Below are 21,517 nucleotides of genomic sequence, written 5' to 3'. Positions count from 1 at the left end.
AAGAGCTGGACCTTTTTTTTTTTAAAGCAAATATACTTCTTACTGCCAAAATGTATACTGGAAAAATTAACTTAAGCTGGTAGTTTATCTTAACCATTTAAGAACATCTAACTATTAATGGGAGTCAGTGCCACCAAACACACCATGTATTACATATTGTTTTAGGAGGCAGGAGAGAGAATTGGGGGGGAAAAATCATTCAGTGTTTGGGCCGGAAAATCTGGAGTCAGGAGGCTCAAAAGTTCTTCGTTAACGGTTCTGTGACCTTGAACAAGTTACTTTGCCTATCTGATCCTGGCTCTTCAGCTATGAAATGCAGCCAAAAATGACTGCCGGAAGAGCAAGTCGGTTGCGTCAAAGACATCAAAGGGTTACACTAGTGAAAATCACCAAGGCTTTGACTAGACACATTACACTATATATAAATCTATTGCTTTATGCGTTTACACGGTTCGAATTTAGAAACTACTGCCTGTGCACTGTTTTCCGTCTAGTTTCCTGCAGGTAAGGTAGTTTATTTTCAGAAAAGAATTGAGGGCACCGTTGCCCTGCCGGAAGATAAGTCCCAGTAGAGGTTTTGCAGAGTGGAGTTAACTATAGGGAAACCAGCTGGCTTCGGGGTGCACACAACCGAAATCCACGGTTGCAGCAACTTCTGCACGAGAGGTGTCCTTTGAGTCCTTTTTCCTACGGCAAGGGTGGAAGAGCCCGCCCGCCACAGAACGTGGCACCAGGGTTCACTAGGAGGAACCACTGCAGGTAACGATATTCACAAAGTCACCAGAACAGTTTCAAATAAACCCAGATACTCCCTGCAGGAGGGAGAGGGCGAGGAGGGCAGAGGGAGGATGCAGGTTCCAGAGGCGTCGGTTCTGGGGGCTCTAGAGGGGCAGTGAGAGTGCCCTTGAGGGAGAGGGCGCACAGGGCTGGAAGCGGTCTCCTGCCAGCGTCCGTTCGTCCTCGGGGCCCACGCGCCCTTGCCCTCGCCCCCTGCTTAGCCGGCTCGGGCGCGCCCGCGGCGTCAGTCTCGCGAGCCCCTACGCCCTCGCGAGCCTCGCGTTCGGTCATCCCGGCCCCTTCCAGCCCGGCGCCGCGGCATCCCACTCGCCCATCCAGTAACGGTTTCTGGACCCGTGGCCTCCGACCCTTCCCCCGCCTCACCCCCACCCCCACCCCCACCCCGCTCACGAGAGCTGCAGCGCCGCGCGGCTTGGGGAGGGGTAATCCGCCCCGGAACACACGTGAGCGGCCCCGGGGCGGCGTCGGCCGAGGCGCCTGAGGGATTTCCCCCACGCCCCCAATGCCGGCCCGCGGTCGCCGCACCTCCCCCGGGGTTCGCACCCGCCCCTCCACATCCCGCTTCCCGGGAACGACCCTCCGCGCCTCCACACCTACCGCCCCGCTCCAGTTCCCTCCAAATACCTCCCCCTCCCCGGCCCATCCCCTCCGCTGCGCCGCTCCTCCCCCCTCCCCCGGTTTTCCTGGCCCCCGCCCTCGCCCCCCCGCCCCCCGCGGCCCGGCTCTCACGCGCGGCGGAATTCGGCACCGCCTCCTTCAGAGCCGAGCCCGCGGCTCCGCGGAGCAGCCGCCGCCGCCGCCGCCGCCGCCGCCGCCGCCGCCGCCGCCGCCGCCGCCGCCGCCGCAGCAGCCGGGCCCTCCGCGTCCCCTCCCCGTCCCGCCCCTCGGCCCCTGGCGCCCCGGGCCCTCGTCCCCACCCTCCTCCCGCCCCGCTTCCCTCCCTCCTTCCTCCCTCCCCCTCCTTTCCCCCGTCGCCTGCAGCCCGAGCCGGGCGCGCTAGCCGGGCTGGCAGGAGGGCGGCGGCGGCGGCCCCACCACCATGAGCTTTGAGGGCGGCTCCAGCGGCAGTCGGCGCCGCGGGGAGGAGAGCGGGGACGCCGAGCCGCCCCCGCCGCCGCCGCCAGGAGAGCCAGCCTCGGTCCCCGCGCCCCCGCGCTACCTGCCACCGCTGCCCGCGCCGCCCGCGTCCCCCGAGCGCCCCGCGGGGCCCGACGAGTCGCCAGCGGAGGTGGCCCCGCGGCGCAGCGGCGCGGAGGAGCTGCCGCCGGCAGGGCAGGAGGTGGCCGCGGCTGGCGACTCCGGGGAAGGTCCGAGGCGCCTTCCGGACACGACGGTCCCGGAGGCGGCGGCGGGGAAGGGCGGCCCCGGGGAGCCGGAGGTCGGCGCGGGCGGGGAGGGCGAGCGGCGGGGCTCCGGCGAGCAGCCCGAGACGCGCTCGGTATGTAGCAGCCGCAGCAGCAGCAGCGGCGGCGGCGACCGGCGCTCCGGGCACCAGCACCAGCACCACCAGCCCATCTGCAAGATCTGCTTCCAGGGCGCCGAGCAGGTAAGGCCCGCGGGACCCGGGGCAGCTGGCTGTGGGGTCCGGCAGGGCTGGGCTGGCTCCCGCTCCCGACGGCGCCCTTTCAGCACCACGGACAGCGCCCGCCTCTGGGTTCCTGGGCTGAGCCCGGCGGCTCCTGCGCGTTCCCTTTTCCTTTCCTGTGAAGGCAGATAAAATTGTCCCGGTGGCGAATAGTGTTTGCTTTGGGCTACACTTTATTTTTTCCACCTGGTTTTGCAGTTACACATTCCTCAGGTGTTTTAGTGTTAATGCCATAAGTATCTCTTGTGTGAATTCCTTGATGGATCTGGTTTATACATAGAGACAAACCTATATTCCTTTTCTACAGGTGTATCGTGAGGCAGATAGTCTTAGAGGACAAACAGGGGGTGAGTCATGTCAAAACCAAAAAGGGCAGGGTCTTTCCTTATTGCCCATTTTGGTGACTCAATATCACTGAGGTGAAAAGCATGTTAGAGTTTTCATAAGAGAACTAAAACTGTACTTTGACCTTGTGAAAGAAACACAATTCTAAAATTATAAGCTCCATTAGAGGTGCATGCAAACTTACATGCGAGTAATCACAGAGACAACAGGGATAGTACATCTCTCTTACAAAATGTGTGGTCTGAGAAAACATTAGGTTTAATATTTTTCAAAGTAAGGAAATTGCATAAGATTATGCAGGCTTTCAGGAATATAGTCCCCTAAGTCAATATTTATGATGCTACAGTTAGAAAAAATAAAAGCATAATGCTATTGCAAGCTACTTTCTGGGATGGCATGCATTTCTTCTTTAGCAATGATTAAGAATAACTGCAGAGGAATTGCATCTGACTGTCCACTTAAAAGTTATTAAAGAGATTTAATAGTACAGCTTTTCCCCTAGGGTATTGGGAGCTGTATCCTGCAGACATTTCGTATGTTGGTAGAACATTTATGTCATAACTCTAAGTAATATCTTTGAAATAGTTTTAAGACTTTAGTTGCATTCCCACCAGAGGTATGAACATTTAATTTCATTTTCTAGGATAGAATTTGATGCTTGTATCCTTCTGGGTAAATGACTTTGAAAGAAAAGAAAGCAAGTGTTGGATTTTTAAAATAGAGACACAATATAAATATTCATACTGAGTTGTTTTCTTTCCAGGGGGAGCTGTTAAACCCCTGCCGATGTGATGGGTCCGTTCGGTATACACATCAGCTGTGCTTGCTGAAGTGGATCAGTGAGAGGGGTTCCTGGACCTGTGAACTCTGCTGTTACAGATACCATGTCATAGCCATTAAAATGAAGCAACCTTGCCAGGTAGACATTTGTGACATTTTTTTTCCCCCGAAATAATTTTGCTAGACATGAGAATATTTGCATATGCTACTTAAGACATTTTATGCAAATCACACTAAAACCAAGATTTAGAAATTGTAGAGATGTGCTTTGAGAAATCTGTGACATTTTTATCTGAGAAACTCAAAAGCCATTTTTATTCAAATGGTCTCCTTTATTTGTTGTTTACTGATGAAATTATACCCATCCTTGTTTCTAAAAGGGCAAGTTGGTACAAATGTCTTACACTCAATTAACTCAATTTTATTCATTAGAAATGTTACACAAATTATTTTGTTAATTTAAGCATTGAAACCCGAAATGGGCTCCATTTACAGAAAATAGATGCACGTAAAGCAAAACTTTACTAGTCTGGAAACTTTGGTTGAACCTATTAGTTCTAATCTGAACAGTCTTTTTACTTAACCAAGCTTTCTTTTTCATATGAGTTTTTTTCACAGTTACATTTTGGCTACTTTCATTCATTGCTCTGTTCAGCTACATAGTGGATGCAGAAGTATTCCCAACAGTTACTCTCAATAATACTACTGAAATTGTATATATTCTTAAAACTTTTAGTGCATAATCACATAGTAACATAATGCCCATAACCCGACAAAAGCCCATGGAAAAATAGGCTTTTGGTTTTTTTTGGTATAGTGGAACGGATTCAGGTTCTTAGAATAGACTGGTGGGATGTAAAATAATATTAAGAATGACATCTTAGATTAAAGCAGAATAGTGTGTAATTGATGAGATCTGACAGTGACATGGGACTGAAGTTTAGCAGACATAAAAGAGTAGGTTCAGAACACAGAGACGAAGGAGGTAATGGAAGGAAAAGGAAGAGGGACTTAAAGTTAGGAGGGAAACAAAGTGATAAAGTCCAGTGTTCTCTATTTCTATTTAAATTACCAAATTTAGTTTGCATTGAGCAATAAAACAGGTGAAATTGTTGGTGATTGCAGAAGGAATCTGGATGCTGAATTAATAATTTAAATTTCATAGTTTTTAATTTGTGCAGCCTTCATACAGTTGCAATTAATTTGCATCTCTGGTAGTCACCATTTAAGGCATGACTAGCAGGTATGAAATGAAAGTATGAATTTTCTCAAGCTGACCTCAGGCTTATAAATAATTTGGAAAGAAGATGAATAACTAATTTGGATGAATGATGTTATCATGGTGAAGATAGGCACAAACCTGACATATTTTCTCAGAACTGCTAATTGATTGAACTACTTGGTATCAATTTATTGATCCATCATAGTTCTCTTGAAAAACAGAGGGAACCATGTCCAAATACCAGAATATGAGTAGTATAATTGAATCTGCAATAATTTTATGAATAGAGTATGTGGAGATGAGAAATGGAGAGCTTTGAGGCTCCAGTGAAAAGTCCCATGAGAAGTGCTATGGTCAGATGTTCAAGAGCTGAAATAGATTGCTAAATATTTCAAACACTTTAACTTATGGCCACAATATATTAATTCACTTGGGCTGGTTACTTCTGAAGTAAATATAAATAGGTCCTTGATATAATTTTAAAATAGAGAAGAGACAAAGGGTTGGGGCAAAAAGTACTATTTACTAATTCTAATCCTATAGCAAAATGAATTATTACTGTATTTTGCTTCATTTAAAAAAATCAATAATCATTTTAACAAAAGCAGTTCCCGAAGTGTGTATATGATATGACCAAAAAAATCAAAAGAAAACAAAAAATAACCAAAAGCCAAAAACTAACCTGGTATTACTAATACATTTAGGATTAATTTTATTATGACATATGCAAAAACTGCCATAATCTGTAGCCTGATCTGTTTGTTCCAGTGAACTGCAAAATAATATTTAGAAACAAAATTGATATGAGTATGATGATGATAGTTCAGATCATGCCTGAGAACATAACTTACCAGGACTGCATTATGTGCTTATAAAGCTCAGGACACTTAATGAACAGAAATCAGTTATAAAATCTAAAGTGTGGATTATTATACCTAGGAATAGTTTATTCTCACATAAAATGTGACTGATTGTCTGACATTTGTGTTACTGATGACCCAGAAACTGAGCATTTACTCTGATTTTTGGTTTTCTCCCTTGCTGGTGTGAGGCTAATCAGATTTAGCATTTATCATATTCATGCTTTTATGGCATGGCAGAGATCCATTTCCTCATGGTACAGGATCAGACAGGAACCATCTTATGGCCCTCCCCTTCACTTTCCATATCCCTTTGTTCTAAGTATAGAGCCCTCCCGTAGCTGTGAGTGGGTGGTTCCCTGGATGTACAAGAGAATAATAAACATTTACTGAACACTTACTTTGTGCCAGGCACTGTTCTAAGTGCTTTACACATAGTGATACTGATATTTAGTCTTCAAAATAAACCTATGAGGTAGAGAATATTATTATCTCTATTTTATATGAAGGCAAACTGAGGCACAGAATAGTTAAATAACCTCTACTAGGTGCGTATCTAGTAAAAGGCAAAGCCAGGGTTCAAAGAGTCTGGCTCCGAGGTTCATGGTCTTAGCCACTGTGCCCCCATTGAAAAGTGTTCTTTTCAACTTCATGGTAGCCATCCTGATGTTTCTGGGTCCACCACGACTTATCCTGTGTTATGCTAAGTCAAGCAGGAACTGGTTTCAGCCTGAGTCTCTGTGAGGGTCTAGAAAGGCTTTGACTATCTATTGCTGTATAGTCAAACTACCTCATATACTTAGTGGTTTAAACAACAGCCATCATTTATTATCGCTTAAGAGTCTGCGGGTTGACTGAGATCAATTGGGAGGTTCCTCTCCACATGTGGCATCATTCTGGGGCTGTGATCACTAGAGTTTTGACTGGATGGGAACATCCAGGGTGGCTTACTCATTTGACTTGCTGTTTGTGCTGGCTGTCGGTTGGTGCCTCACTTCTCTTTCTATGTGATTTGGATGTCTCACAATGTGATGATTGGGTTCCAGGAGCATAAAAGAGGAAGTTGCAGATCTCTTAAGGCCCAGCCTTGGAAGTGACATGGCTTTATGTCTGCTGCAGTCCCTTGATTGAAGCAAGTCAAAGGATCAACCAGATTAAAGAGAAGGAAAAATAGACTCCACCTCTGGAGTCTGCCCTTCTTTAAAGGGAGTGGACATCTTTAATCCACAATAGGAGATAGCTTCTAAAATGGCACTATCTACCACTCTGGTCTTTACATTTGGTCCTCATCAGGTCCAGGTCAGTCAACAGGCATCACCATAACTTCCCTCCCAGGGCTCAGAAATCAAGAAGGTTAAAAAATGTATGGGAGTTTGACTTCATCAGTGGTGCTTGATGCATATACTAAACCACTTTCAGAAGTGATTATTGCCATGATGTACCTCTGGGTGCTCAGAGGGACATGGGGACAGAGAAGGAAAGGAAGAGCTAACCAGGAAGCAGGTGTGTGTGAGGAAAACATGTTGCACTGTGTCTAAAACCTTAGTTTTACTTGTTCTTCTCATTGAGATTAGAATTCTTTGAGAATTTGGGTCTAAATCTCCCCATTTCGTGAGATTTTAGTGATGATTAATCTGTTTAATCATGTTGAATGCTTAAACATGACCCAATAGAAAACTGACGTATCCTCTACAATATATTTAAACCTTGATTACTGTATCATTAGCAGTAGGAGTTAATTAAGACATTAGAAATAATTAACATGCATTTACGTTCCTACTTCCTTGCAGAATCTCTTTTATTGATTACCATATTCAAGATGATGCATTAATGATATTTTAAGAGTAAAAGCTAATTCTGTTTTGAATCTCACAGTATGGTATAAAATAAGTGCAATCTAAGAACCTATAAGATCAAATTTATTTTGAGATAGTGATATTTTAAACTAATTAAGCGAGTATATTTAAGTTTATGAATGCTTTCAGTACTTTTTCGAGAAATAGAGATGTTTGAAGAGATAACATTTACTAGATGAAGTGTTGTATGGGAAACTAAACTTTCTGTAAGAGATGGACTATAATGTCTAAACATAGGAAAATAGAGTGTTAACGGAAGGCAATGACTATGTTACCGTGGACGAGTTACTTAACTATTTGTGCCTCACTTAACTCATCTTTAAAAGATAATAATGGCACCTGTTTTACACATATTTTGAGGATGAAATACATATATACCTATAGAGTGATTAGAATAGTGCTTACACATAGTAGGTGCCATTTTCATGTTGGCTCTGATGATTTTTACTTGTTCAGTCAGCTAACAGATGGGGACCTTCATTTGCTCACAGCAACAGTGCTCGCAGGTCCCTGTTGTCTCCTTCAATCTCTTGTCACCAAAATGAAGTTAATGACTCTTCTTTCCATATCATTCTTTATCTCTGGATATTTACTCCCTGCTTTTTCTAGGCGAGCCCACCTTAGTTTCTGACCAAATTTGTTATTGTAAATAAAGAAGGAATCAGCATTTAAAAAATCAGATGTAGTGAGCTATAATGATCTCAGCACATGGGAGCGTATTACTCTCCAGTCGTCCCTCCCCATGGGTCTTCACTGGAGTCAGCTCATAAGCGGAGTTATGAGATGCTTTTGCATGTGGCCAAGCACAGGGCAGTGCTCTTCGGCATCACTGGGTACCAGTGTGTGTTTATGCTTTGGAAAGGCCCCTGGTGGTTGGGGTGTATGTGAGTAAAGCAGGAGGTTGAAGAACCCCCAGAGATCCTGGGCAAGGGGCAGTTGCAAAGGGCACAGGCAGGTAGTCCAGCATCAGTCACAGCGAATCGTGGTGTCCATCAGCTTTCTTTCCTCCGTTGTTACTCAGGGCACCAGAGGAAAGGACTGGCAAAGGACTTGCGGGGTAGGGATTGAGACTTGCAGATGGGCCACGTGTCTTTGCGGATAGTACAGCCCTGGCCATCTTTACCAGCCTTTAACTTTTGTATTAGTCTTCCCCTTACTGCTTTTCCTTTAAACTCTTAAAATGGGCTGTCAGCAGCAAGTCTTCTTACAGCAGTGAGAATGACTGGAGAGACTCCTAGGAAGGAAAGTAGTTTTCATTTTTATCCATATTCTTATCGTGATGGGGTTCATCGTGATAGTTTTGAATTAGAGAGGAAGTTGGCACCAGGTAGGTTCACCTTGGCTACTGTTCTAAGGTACAGCTTCTGAACCTATTTGTAAAGCGTTTATAGAACTTTAATGAAATTCTTGAGGGCCCTCTGATCATTATTTTCCTAAATAGGGCTCTGTCATGAAAGGGGTGTTTCCTCCTTCAGAACTGATTAAGTTGTTCTCATGACATAGCTGATGCACCAGAAGAAGCTGACAAATCCTCATTGAAAACTGACTGCGATTTTGAAAGTGTATTAAGAAGACGTCAGCGCATGACAGTGTTGCGTGCTGTCAGTTGCAATACTTCAAGGCGTTTGTGTTTTATGGATTAAGAATGTTTGCATACATACAGCCTGGTTGAAGTGGTAAAGCCACCACTTTTCTTTTACTTTTTCTCTAACTGTTGCTCTTATTAACATTCTCTGTAGGTTTGATAGCAAATGACGAGCAGAGGGGAAGCTTTTTATTACCATGCCTGAATAACTAAGAAACAATGTTAAAACGTAATATTTAAATACATGTACTGACGTATTTGATAGGTAATTAAAAACGTCAGAATTAACAAAGACCACATCACGAGGCAACTCTCTGGCCTTTGAGGTGATTTTTGTTTCATTTGCTTACTAATTCTCAAAACACTCAAATCTGCATTTTACTCACTAGAACAGATTAATGATCCTCTAGTGAATAAAATATGTAAATTATACTTTGTCTACTACTATAGCCATCTTATTTACTGTATAGACCATATGTACAGTGATTTTACAATTTGTTTCAAAGCCAGATGGTTCTGAGATGGTAGTAAAAAAAAAAAAGATGGGGACCATTTAGGGCATCGTGGACTGGTGTTTGCTTTTATCCTTTATGCAGAGAGGATTGGGGTTGATGTGGTCCCGATGGTGATAACTCTCCAGAACTTTCTTCTCCACATGTGTTTGCTTTGCTACATTCTTTCTAGCTCTTTTTAAATGTATTTTCCTTTCGACACCTTTCTCTTCTCTGCTCTCTTGGCCTCTCCACTCAGCTGCCTGTAGAAGAAAGGAAGATCTGAGTGGGACAGATTTTGGAAAAAATTATGTGACACAGCTCAATGTAGCTTGACAGTCATTTTCTCAGTCACTTTATGGGTATTCAGTGAGTAGTTGTGGTATGAATGAGTGAATGAATACATGAGTGAGTGTTTTAGAAAGGTAGAGATAATCATGGGGGTCATGTTCATATTTCTGCAGTGAGAATATGACTTAAGGAAACAAGTTGCATTTACCGCTCACCCATTAGCCATCTACTGTCAATTTTCAACTTGTTCTTAAATTGATCTGATAATTCTCTTCTGAATCTGCCTGGGAAAATATGTTCAGTTCTTCAGACCACAGGAAGAAGTCTTAAGAGCAGGATCTATTTTTAAAGAACCTAGAATAAAAAAAATGCTTCCAGTGAGACATATCTGCTCTTTTCAGAAAGTAAAATGTCATGAGAAAAGACTCCATGAATGTGAAATTACCCATGTGTGACACACTTGGTTTCTTGAGGTTGTCACTGGTTGAAGGATTTCATCTAGCATTTGTTCAGAGAATTTGAATAATTTTTTGGAAATTTTACTGTATGATTGAGGATATAGATGAACTGCTAAGAATGTCTACTGGGTATAATTTTTTTGATGTGAAATCTGCCACTGGGCTGAAAACAAGGTGACGGATTTTTTTTTTTTTATGAGCAGTTTGTACAGCTGCAACATAACTTCGAAAATGAGTTTCCACTGGGGAGTACAATACTCCAGCACAGGGAAGGGCAGCAAGAGAACAGACTCTTTATCCCTTACTCATTTCCTGCTTTGTCTTGGCGTGTGGCTTTGCTGTGATATGACTGATGTTTGCTGAAAGGATTGGAACAAAGGAAACTCAGCTTCCTTCTATTTTCGGACCTTCTAAGAGTAGAATGGGATGACTCTGAGGGCAAAGCTAGAGTGCTTCCGACCCTTCAGAGTGGCAGGGAGGGGATGAGATAATCACCTACAATTACAAGTAAATGGATGGCAGACACTGAGGACTTGGACAAGAAAAACTGCACTTGTGGCTTGTGCTTTCTGTATCCTTGGATATTTGACAGCTTCTTGCCTGTGCCCATAACTCATAATTCAACAGCTGTTCTTATGATTCAGCCAAATGAAGTCCCACATAAGTAGAGGTGGGCTGGAAGCAGTCCCATGGGAAGATGTGACAAAAACCTGGAAGCGTTTCTTTGTAGGTAAAGTCAATAAGAGAACTTATTGGGGAGATATTTCTTATTCAGTCCTTCCTTTAGGTATATATGCTCTGAAAGCTACTGTCTGAAAACCTGTTTTTTCCTCCAGTTTTCTTCTCTTTGACATAGTTCCTTTTGACTGATGACACCTGGGCAGTGTATCCTTAACATGGTAACAGAGTTCCATTGCCCTAATGTGCCTTTTGGTTTCATTTCTCATTTTGGTATGCTAATTATGTGCAAGTGGCCAAGGCTTAATTTGGGCATAGGGGGCCCTCCTCATATGAACTGAGCATCAAGCTCTTATTTCGGGAACCCTCTGGGCACTCCTTTGTTATATATGGACCTGCAGTTGTGCACTGACACTTATGTGTCATGGCTCCGAGGTACAAAATAGTTCAAATAAACAAGGAACTATTTCAAGAAATGTATACAGGCTAGCCTTGGTTTGTTCAGCTTGTTTTTTAATTAATTTATTTTATTTTATTTATTTATTTTTAATTTATGGCTGTGTTGGGTCTTCGTTTCTGTGCGAGGGCTTTCTCTAGTTGCGGCAAGTGGGGGCCACTCTTCATCGCGGTGCGCGGGCCTCTCACTATCGCGGCCTCTCTTGTTGCGGAGCACAGGCTCCAGACGCGCAGGCTCAGTAGTTGTGGCTCACGGGCCTAGTTGCTCCGCGGCATGTGGGATCTTCCCAGACCAGGGCTCGAACCCGTGTCCCCTGCATTAGCAGGCAGATTCTCAACCACTGCGCCACCAGGGAAGCCCCAGCTTGTTTTTTAAAAAAAAAGATTTTAAGAAGGATAGCATCGCTCACAAATATTAGGGGATTTTACTTATGTTATTGTGAAAGAATATTCCAGAAGCCACGGGAAATACTTTTGCTCTTTTCTCCCCCCGCCCCAGTATTAACTTCTTTTCTGTGTTACATTTGCAGATTTTAATATCAGTATGTATGTAAGTGTCCCCTCTATTAGTTTAAAGGAAAAAAATAAAGAAAATTTTAAAAACTTTACCAAATTTTGGTAAAATTAGTTGTAATCTTGAGAGTAGAGTAGTAAAGAGCACAGGATTTGCCAGGCGTACATTGAGCATTCAGTATTTCTCTTACCCTCCTTCCACGTCTTTCTTTCTTTTCTTGACATACCCGTATCGTTTTAGTGGGAGCAAGTAGATGGGAGGTTTCCAGGGGAACCTCCAGTTCTTTGGAGAGAAAGACACAGTGAACAGGGGTGACAGCCCTTGCCCACATTGTGTTCTCTAGGACCAACAAGCATGCCCAAGTGCAAACCTGGAAGGTTAAAGAAAATCCTGAATGCAAAATCCCTTTCAGTCCCCTCCCAAACTGTCTTTCTTTACCTTTCATACCACAGTAGCTTCTATGAAAGGCATTTTCAGATCTAGACAAGACTTTTCAGCAATTTGAGAAGTAGTAGAAAGAAGTAGAAAAATGCTAAGCCAACAAAATTACAACTAACTGTAGCTTTGAGTGACACATGGTCCTTAGACTGTGGGGGGAAAGACACTGAAACCTCCTTGGGTAGTTTAGTGAAACATGTAAGGATGGGTGAGGAATCTCCCTACCTCCTGTCTGCCTCTTCTCTCTGACCTACACCCTACTAAGACTGAAGATAGTATATGTTACATAGGAGGAAATCTGAGGTAGAAATACGTTACTTTCATTTTGGACATGATTAAGCTCTACTACAGTAAACTTTAGGGGAAAATTGTCAAGCATTCCTTGAATTGTTTGTGGGGGAAATTTCAATGCCAAGTGATGGTGAATGCGTGGAGATTATTAATATAACAGGGCATAGCGTTGGATGAATATGTGTTTATTTTTCGTTTAGAAGATGATCTTACTCATATCAAGGGGTAGCCTCAAAATATTTCATCTTTTTTTTTCTACTATAAATTAAATAATCAGTACTTCTTTATTGATTATTTTTTCACTGATCAATACACCACTACCATGTTGCAGGCACTGTTCTAGGTTCTAGAGCTCCAGAATTTGTTAAAACAGGCAAGACCTCTGCTTCTAAATTTAAATTCTTGATGATGAGGGACAAACAATAAGGAAACAAACTAGGTAATTTTAGATTATGTTAATAATTCCAGTGGAAAAGAATCTGAGTGATTAAAAAAATGGAATCCTACAACGAACCATGTGATTCTGGATTAGAGGTAGGAACATCAGTATAAACTCATGTTTTGCTTAATATAGATACAAATGGTTACATATGGAAATATTTATAGATCTGTGCTTGTGCATGGGTTAGTATACACACATACATTTCCTAGCTCTGTCTATTGAGAAGGCCTAATAGTAACACCCCAGTAACAATAAGTTTACCTAGCACCAGATCTTGGTTTCCAAAACCATTCTCCAATAAAAGGAACCAGTCTCATACAAGGTGCTATTCTTACACAAGATGAGACTGGAGTATCTTGTTCCAGAAAATAAAGTGCTCAAAAAGACAAAAGGATGAGGCATAGCAAAGGAACATAAGAGCCAACTTGAAAGAGCCCCCAGTGGCTAAACCAGGAATGATTTGAGCAATGAAACAAATAATGTAGTTTTGGATTATAACCTAAATTCTAATATGAACATCTATGAGTGCATATTGTTATGAATAAATGCCTGAATGAATCAGTAAATGGGGGAAATAGACAATCTCCCTTACAGAAGAATTCCAAATTATTTATTTATATACCGTCCCCTCCAGGAGGTGGACCTCAACTCCCCCTGGCCCTTGAGTGTGGGCTGTACTTAGTGACTTGTTTCCAAAGAGTAGATTGGTTACAGAGTGGAAAGGGGGAGAGGGAGTAACTTTACAGTGGAGAAGCCTGGCAAATGCTACCTAAGCCCGGTGGCCAAGTTTAACACTATCAGTGATAAGTCATATTGTTACTGTATGCCTTCGGTATGATGTGATGAGACTACTTTATCTCTGTGGTCTTCCTCCTAAAAATCCATAGCCCTAGTTTAACCATGAGAAAAACAGCAGATCAAACCAAGTCGGGGGACAGTCTGCAAAATACCTGACCGGTACTCTTCAACACTGTGAAGAAAAAACAAGGAAAGTCTGAGAAACTGTCACAGAGCAGAGAAAGCTAAGGAGACGTGATGACTAAATGTCATGTGGTGTCCTGGATGGACTCCTGGAACAGAAAAAGGACATTAGGGAAGAACTAGTGAAATCTTAGTGAAGTGTGGAGCTTAGTTAATATTATAGCAACGTACCAGTGTTGGTTTACTAAGTTGTAAATAAATGTACCTTAGCAATGTAAGAGGTTGACAGTAGAGGAAACTGTGCGCAGCATATATGGGAACTCTTTGTACTATCTTTGCAACTTTTATGTACATCTACAGCAACTTTAAAATTCAGTTTCTTAAAAATTTAAAAAATTTTTTTAATTTTTTGTACGCGCTGTGCAGCATGTGGGATCTTAGTTCCCTGACCAGTGATCAGCCCTGCACCCCCTGCAGTGGAAGCACTGCAGTCTTAACCACTGGACCGCCAGGAAAGTCCCCAGTGTTTTGTTTGTTTGTTTGTTTTAAAGGGTATGGGGAAGGCTAAGTGTATTTAGATAGAAGGGGTAGGGAAAGTCTTTCTGAAGAGATGACATCCGAGCTTAGATCTAAAGATTGATGATGATTCCCCTCTGAAAAAACTCTTTGAAGAGCATTCTGGAAGGGGGAGCAGCTAGACTAAAGACTCTAAGTAGGAAAGAGCTTGTTGTGTTGAAGGGAATAAGAAGAAGTCCACGAGTGAGGAGGAGTAGGAGATCTTGGGGAAGTAGGGATGCACCTTACCATGTAGGCCATCGTGAGGAAGGTGTGTTTCATTCTAAGAGCAATGGGATATCACTGTAGAGTCTCAGGCAGAGGAGTAATATAATAAAAGTAACAAATGCCTTGTAAAGACTGGATTGGAAGGAGCCTGGGCTGAGAGCAGGGGTGCTGTTAAAATGCTCCCTGATGGGTGGGAAGGACATAACAGGGGCTCATATTAGGATGATGGCAGCAGAGATGAAGAAAAGTGGATCCATTTGAAAAATGCTTTGAAAGTAGAAGCAAGAGTTAAAAAAATTTTTTGTAATTTATTTTGTGACAAAACACCTGAACTGAGTTGAAGCTATTTATAGTCTTTATCTCAGGTAGTGTCAATTTTCGTATATTTTGCCATAGAAATATTGTGATTGGTTACAGGATGTTGACCTAGATCCTGCTGAGCATGTGGGATATTACATAATACAATTAAAATGTACCATATCATATTTTAAAAATCTGGACAATTTGGAATTCTGAACCACATCTGGCCCAAAGTGTTTTGGGTGAGGGATTTTGGTCTAACATATGGTCTATCTTGTAGAATTGTTTCGTGTGCTCTTAAGAAGAGTGCGTATCCTGCTGTTGTTGAGTGGTGTGTTCTATAAAGGTGTGCTTGGTGTAGTTAGTTTATAGTGTTCATGTCTTTTATTTCCTTGTTGATCTTCTGTCTAGTTGAAAGTGGGGTATTGAAGTCTCTAAATGTCATTGTTGAATTGTCTTTTTCTCTCTTCAGTTCTGTCAGTTTTTGCTTTATATATTTTGGGGCTCTGTTATTAAGAGCAAATACATTTATAAGTGTTAAATCTTCTTGACAGATCAACTTTTTTATCATGAGAAAATGTCCTTGGTCTCTAGTAACAATTTTTATCTTTAAGATATTGATACAGCCATTCCAGCTCTCTTTTGGTTACTGTTTTATGATGTGTCTTTTTCATTCTTTTACTTTCAACCTATTTGGTTTTTGAATCTAAAGTGTGTCTCTTGCAGACAGCGTATAGTTGGATTATTTGGACCTGTATATAGTTATTCCTGAAATAGAGCCTTACGAAAGTCAACGAATGTTGTTGAGATTGCTTTTTTGTACAATTATCAATTTAGAAGGATCTATTATTCTGTTGGAACACGTACACTTCTGCCAGGTTTTGGATTTGTTGTTTATTCATTTATTTATTCATCCATTTAATAATCCAGCAAATATTTATTAATTACTTTACTAGGTGCCAGGCACTGTTCTAGGGACTGGAGATGAACAAAAGAATAAACAAAAGAAATAAAATCCCTGCCCTCAGAGGGCATACATTCCAGAGAGGGAGATTGATAATATACAAGTAAAAATTCCAAGTAAAAGAATTAGTAAATTAATTAATGGTAAGTGCTAAGGGAAAAACACTGGGCAAAGAAGGGGGATATGAAATGTTGAGAGGGGTGGTTAAAATTTTAGATGAAGTGGCTAGGGAAGGCCACCAATGCATGATCTTTGACATTGATTGACAGAAATTCTTCATCTATGGCTTTCTAGAAATAGGATATACTAGTGAATGTTTACCATGATTCGTTTGCCTGCTGAAGTACATTTCATTCTGAGTTTTAGTTTTCCATGAGTGGACTGGAGAGGTCAATATTTTACAGCCTATAGTTTTATAATTTGCATCAATATATTAAATGCCTCAATAGGGGCCCAATTTCCTTGATCCATTGTATGTATATCTTGGATATTATGGTGAATATTCAAGACACTGGTTTTAAAAGCCAGGAAAAAAGGGTACCATCAGACAGGTATTAAGAGAAAAAGAATAGTGAGAAATAGTGAAAAATGTATTCTAGATTCTAAGAATCACAAATGCTCAATTTGCTCTTCCTGAGTTATTTAAAATATATATTTATGTTGTCACATTCACTGTTCAAGCTACAGAATTATCAAGGGGTTAGGATCTTAAAAGCCATCATCATATATGAGAAACATATGAGAAATTCAGCCTATTTGGATTATAACTATTTTTAATACTGATTTTTATGAGTATATTTTATAAATATAATGATAATAAAACACTCTTCTAGGACAAATACATTTTTTTTCTGTCGAAAAACACACATTTTCTGAGATGGATTGTTTTGAAGAGAAGCTCCATCATCTCATGGAATGCCATCTAGAAAACTTGGCTCTTTGGAGAATGAATGTTTGAGGCTGTAATTTCCAAGTTACTATAATTAGGAGCTATTGATGTGGCTTGTACATGACTTGGCCACTGTGAAAGTCATGCAGTGGCTGAAAGAGGGGAAATGACTTTTTATGTTGTTCTTAGAGCTACAGAAATTGATATTTGGGCTTCCAAAATCCACTTGACATAAATGGCTTCCATTAATCAGTGCAGTGGAATGCCGGGCAGCCCATCTTTGTTGAATCTCTGTCATTGACAGAGAATGAACACAAAGGAGTTCTGAAGGTTGAACACTTCTTCCTCCTCTTCAGAAAACTTTTAATAATATGGAGACAAATTTTGTTTGAGCTTATGGTACTTGGAATAAACCATTCCCCAAATTTGATGGGAAATGTCTTCTGAAACTTAAAACCCCTAGCTTTCGAAGGCATGAGCATAGGTGGGTTAGTAAGATCTTTTATTCAGGAGAAAAGTGATGGTCGTTTCATGGGGAGTGAGATGTTATAGTCATGAACATTTGCAGGAAGGAAGATAGATCATTCTTAGGACAAGTATTCCCCATGGAGCCCTAGTGTGGGTTTCCTGTGTTTGTTTGATTGTACTGGACTAGTTTAGATCATCTGTTAAAAGTTTAAAACCTTGCAAGATAAGTCAGTATCTTGAGGGTTTATATAAAGAGCAAGCATCTGATTATTGGTATCCCTTTTGCTAATTAGATGTCAGAAGAGCTTCTCTGTGCAACTCTGCCCTCTAGTGTCTCCTGATAACTACAGTCATGTTCTCGAAATTTGACCCATGGTGCCCAGAATTCCATTAGGTTAGAGATATTTATATATATTTTTTCCATCTCATTTGAAAATAAATTTGGCCTAGGTTCCATTTACTTAAAAGGCTTTGACATCTGTTATTATTTACCGAATTTGTTTCAGAAAAGGCACTTCCCCGCCCCCCCCCCCGATTTGATTAGATTTTGATTATATCAAACATTGTCTGTTTTCTTTATTCTACTTTGCAAGTTTGGGGGTTTAAACTTTAGTCTGTTCAGAGATTTTGGAATAACTACTTATTAAATAGTTTAAGAATATAAATCATGTGAACTCAAGCAGAATGTTAAATCCATTTAAAGTTATTTTAGGGAGTACATTCACATTTTGATTGCCCATTGAATATTTGGGTACAACAAGTTTAAGCAGAAGATAATTATGACATCTAGCGTCTCTGCCAAAGTATTTGTAATATATTGATGATCAAGTATTTTAGATATTTTTGAAATAAGACAAAAAGAATATCCCTTATTTGGATTCATGTATTTAAGGAAAACTGTTGACCAAATATTGGGGCAGTTTTATTATTTGAAAGAGAAACTGATTATATTTTGGCTTCTTTTGTTCAGCTTTAGTCTTTTTCAAAGAGGGCCTTTTATTTTGCTCAGGGCAACATTTTTAAAGAGTATTAGATGAGAAGCAATTTTCATGATGTAAAACTTAGGAACTATGTGTGAAAATGAGGTTTTTAATTACTACTGATTGTTTTTACTAATGGCAGGCCATCTTGCTTGAGGGAGAAAATTTTTTCCAAGAGGGTTAAGTTCTTAGTTAACAACCAGAGGAACCTTAATTAAGCAGTAACTGTTGAGGTCCCGGCCATCTCCTGAGGTTCATCACTTGGGGGAGGGACCATGAAGAATGAGTGTTTCTGTCTGGTTTTGAGTCCCCAGGAAAGGCTTTGTACCCTGGAAATAACTGGAATAAATAAAAAGGAAATAGAGGAAGGAAAAAGGAAAGATAAATAGAATTTTCTTTTTCTAAATGGGAACTATATTTTTATTTTGGAGGTACAAAGCATTTCAAGAACATTAATAGTGGGTATTAGACAAACAGATTATTTGTCTGGAAGCATGTGACTATCCTTTCCAGAGCAATGAGGCCACAGTTACTCTTGGTTCAATGCTTGGAAAAGATGACCTATTAGTTACTGAAAATGAACAATACATAACTAGCTCAAAGAACTTGGTTAGTGACACTGTCCCTGCCTTCTTGGCTGAGTAACTCATTTATTAAGAAGGACAGGAAATCATGGTAAAAGGTGGAAAGGATGTTATGCTCTGTCGGGGAAAACCATTTCAACACTGTGGTTTCCAGCATCACAGGCAGGGTGGGGGCCTGTAGGTATATGAGGCTTCCAATAGATGACTATGGGAGCATAACATTCATTAAATATATTTTAAATAGAGATAAAGTAAGGGGGGGATTTTAAGTGAATAGATAAATATATAAAAGAAGTACACTGCCTTTTACATAAAGATACACATGTAATACTCTTGCCTTATTAAAAATTGGAAAGTATTTTGAGGCCAACATACATTTCAGAGAAGATTTAAAAAGCTAAACATGATAATGATTGCATAAATTAGCAATTAATGGTTAATTGCTGAATGGTTAATTTATAGCTGAATATCTTGATCGTGTATGTTTTAGTTTGGACAGCTAGAAAAATGTTCTTCATCAGATTTTCATAGGGTGAGAAAAATGGCTTATGTTACTTAGTAAATGCCTTTTTGTTTGAGTAGCAGACCATAGGTGCTAAATGAAATAAACACAAGTAAATTAAAATTATTTCACGAGGACAATAACATGTTTTCAGCAGTTAAGCCTTTAGCAAAATACAGAGCGTATTCATTTTATGGTGCTATTGCAGCAAAGGGTTGATAGCAAATTGGGACAGTTTTCAATGAAATAGCATGAAGTTTCATTGAGAGTAAGGAGAGAAATTCTTACATCAATAATGTATCTGCATTACACGTTCTGTATTAAAACATATTCATTCAACCATTTCCCAGCAGCTCCACATTGACATAAGACTAGTATTTCCATAAAGAACTAGGAGAATATTGGCCATTGTTGAAGGCAGTTTTAGTTTATAGTTTGAAGGCAAACTATACTTCAGATAAGGTGCTAATTATATATGGATGACAGTTCTATGATATAAAAAGTAACACAGAACTCCTTATCAATTGTGAGTCAGAATTTGGCCAGCACTTTAGAAAAGAGCTCATTTCTCATGTGGTATCAGAGTCTGATAATGGAATTTCTTCTACATGTCTGATCAAAACCAAACAGTGCCAGCAAAGTGACTTTACAATGATTAAATTATACGAATATTATCTTTTAAGGATCTAGTAAATCCATTCAGAACTCAGTACAAAAATTATATTGCTTTGTATACTTAGAGATATTTATGGATTAAAACTAACTTGATTGCATAGCAAGCAACAGTGTAAAGTGATGTAGATCAGACAAGCGTTTACTTTAAGCAAATCCCAATATGTCATTTCCAGGACTGAAAATATTTCTTAAGTGTGGTTGAGAGCGATCTGGTGTAGGAGGATTAGAGTATATTTGGGCATCTCCCCTTGTACACGCTTTCTCAGGCTGACTGTGGCTGAGCCTTTGATGAGCTCGGAAAATAAGCACATTTATTGTAAAGTTTGTGTCGTACTACAAGGACTGCTTGTAGAGATTCTAACTGATAATAATAATAATAGCTGCCATTTATTGAGCTCTTATGTGCTTAAGAGGCATTGCCTGACTTAATTCTCACAAATGCTATAAGAACGAGCATCTAGAAAAATGTATCTCACTTGGAGGTGCTTCAGTATAAGTTGTGCCCACATTTACAGGATCAATCAAACTCTCTGGCGTTCAGAAAAGTTTAAATCATTTTGGGAAAATGGAAAAACACTTTCTGATCTGTTAAGGAGACTGAATCCTAGTTTATGAGTCACCACATATCACTGTGAGATTTGGGGTAAATTTAATAATTTACTGAACTGTTTTTAACTACACAAGTAACTCAGGAAAACATAATAAAAAGTATGTTAAAATTTTAATAATTCAGATAATATAGAGACCAGTAAAAATGGATAATCCCTCTCTTTTTTTACCCCCAAGGCCCCACCCCAGTCCAGGTAATCACTGTTAAAACAGTGGTCTGTAGCCTTCTAGTACTTTTTGAAGAATGCATTTACATGTATATACATATATGTTTGTGTATTTATAGTATTTTTCCCTCGCTTCGTGCATTATTCTTTAGTTTCTTTTACGTGACAGTATGTCATCACATATGACTATTATTTTTTTAACTAATGCATTAATTATATTCTTCAGAATGAATCTATTTATTTAACAGTTTTCCTGTTGAGGGACACTTAGGTAGTTTATAATTTTTCACTGTTATAAAAATGCTGCAGATAACCCTACACACATGTTGGGAACATTACGGTAGGATTGAGCCAGATGTGGAAATGTTGGGTTATGAAGTATGTGCCATTAAACTTTTGAAAGACACTTCCAAATTGACCACCCTCAGCACTGTATTAATATGACTCTCCATCAGCAGTGTAAGACAGTGGCCATTTTCTGTATCTTCACCAACACTGGAAATCATCAATTATTAATTACTAGTAAACTAAATGATTAATGTTTTATAAAAGTAATACCTTGTTATTTTAAATTGCATTTTCTTA

The 21,517-nt window shown here is 40.5% G+C and overlaps 1 protein-coding gene across 1 annotated transcript in view; it reads left to right on the top strand.

The window, feature by feature from the left end:
- The first annotated feature begins 1,837 nt into the window (after positions 1 to 1,837).
- The window catches only part of MARCHF11 (membrane associated ring-CH-type finger 11), a 122,487-nt gene continuing 102,807 nt past the window's right edge, over positions 1,838 to 21,517 (top strand). Inside the window, exons 1-2 of the mRNA XM_061187664.1 lie at positions 1,838 to 2,344; positions 3,492 to 3,647. Coding sequence (XP_061043647.1) covers positions 1,838 to 2,344; positions 3,492 to 3,647 — 663 coding nt within the window. The remainder of the gene's footprint in view (positions 2,345 to 3,491; positions 3,648 to 21,517) is intronic.

Source organism: Eubalaena glacialis, chromosome 4, assembly GCF_028564815.1.
Source record: "Eubalaena glacialis isolate mEubGla1 chromosome 4, mEubGla1.1.hap2.+ XY, whole genome shotgun sequence".
In the NCBI taxonomy this organism is placed as follows: domain Eukaryota; kingdom Metazoa; phylum Chordata; class Mammalia; order Artiodactyla; family Balaenidae; genus Eubalaena; species Eubalaena glacialis.
The sequence above is the reverse complement of the archived record's forward strand: the minus strand, read 5'-3'. Positions and strand labels throughout refer to the sequence as shown.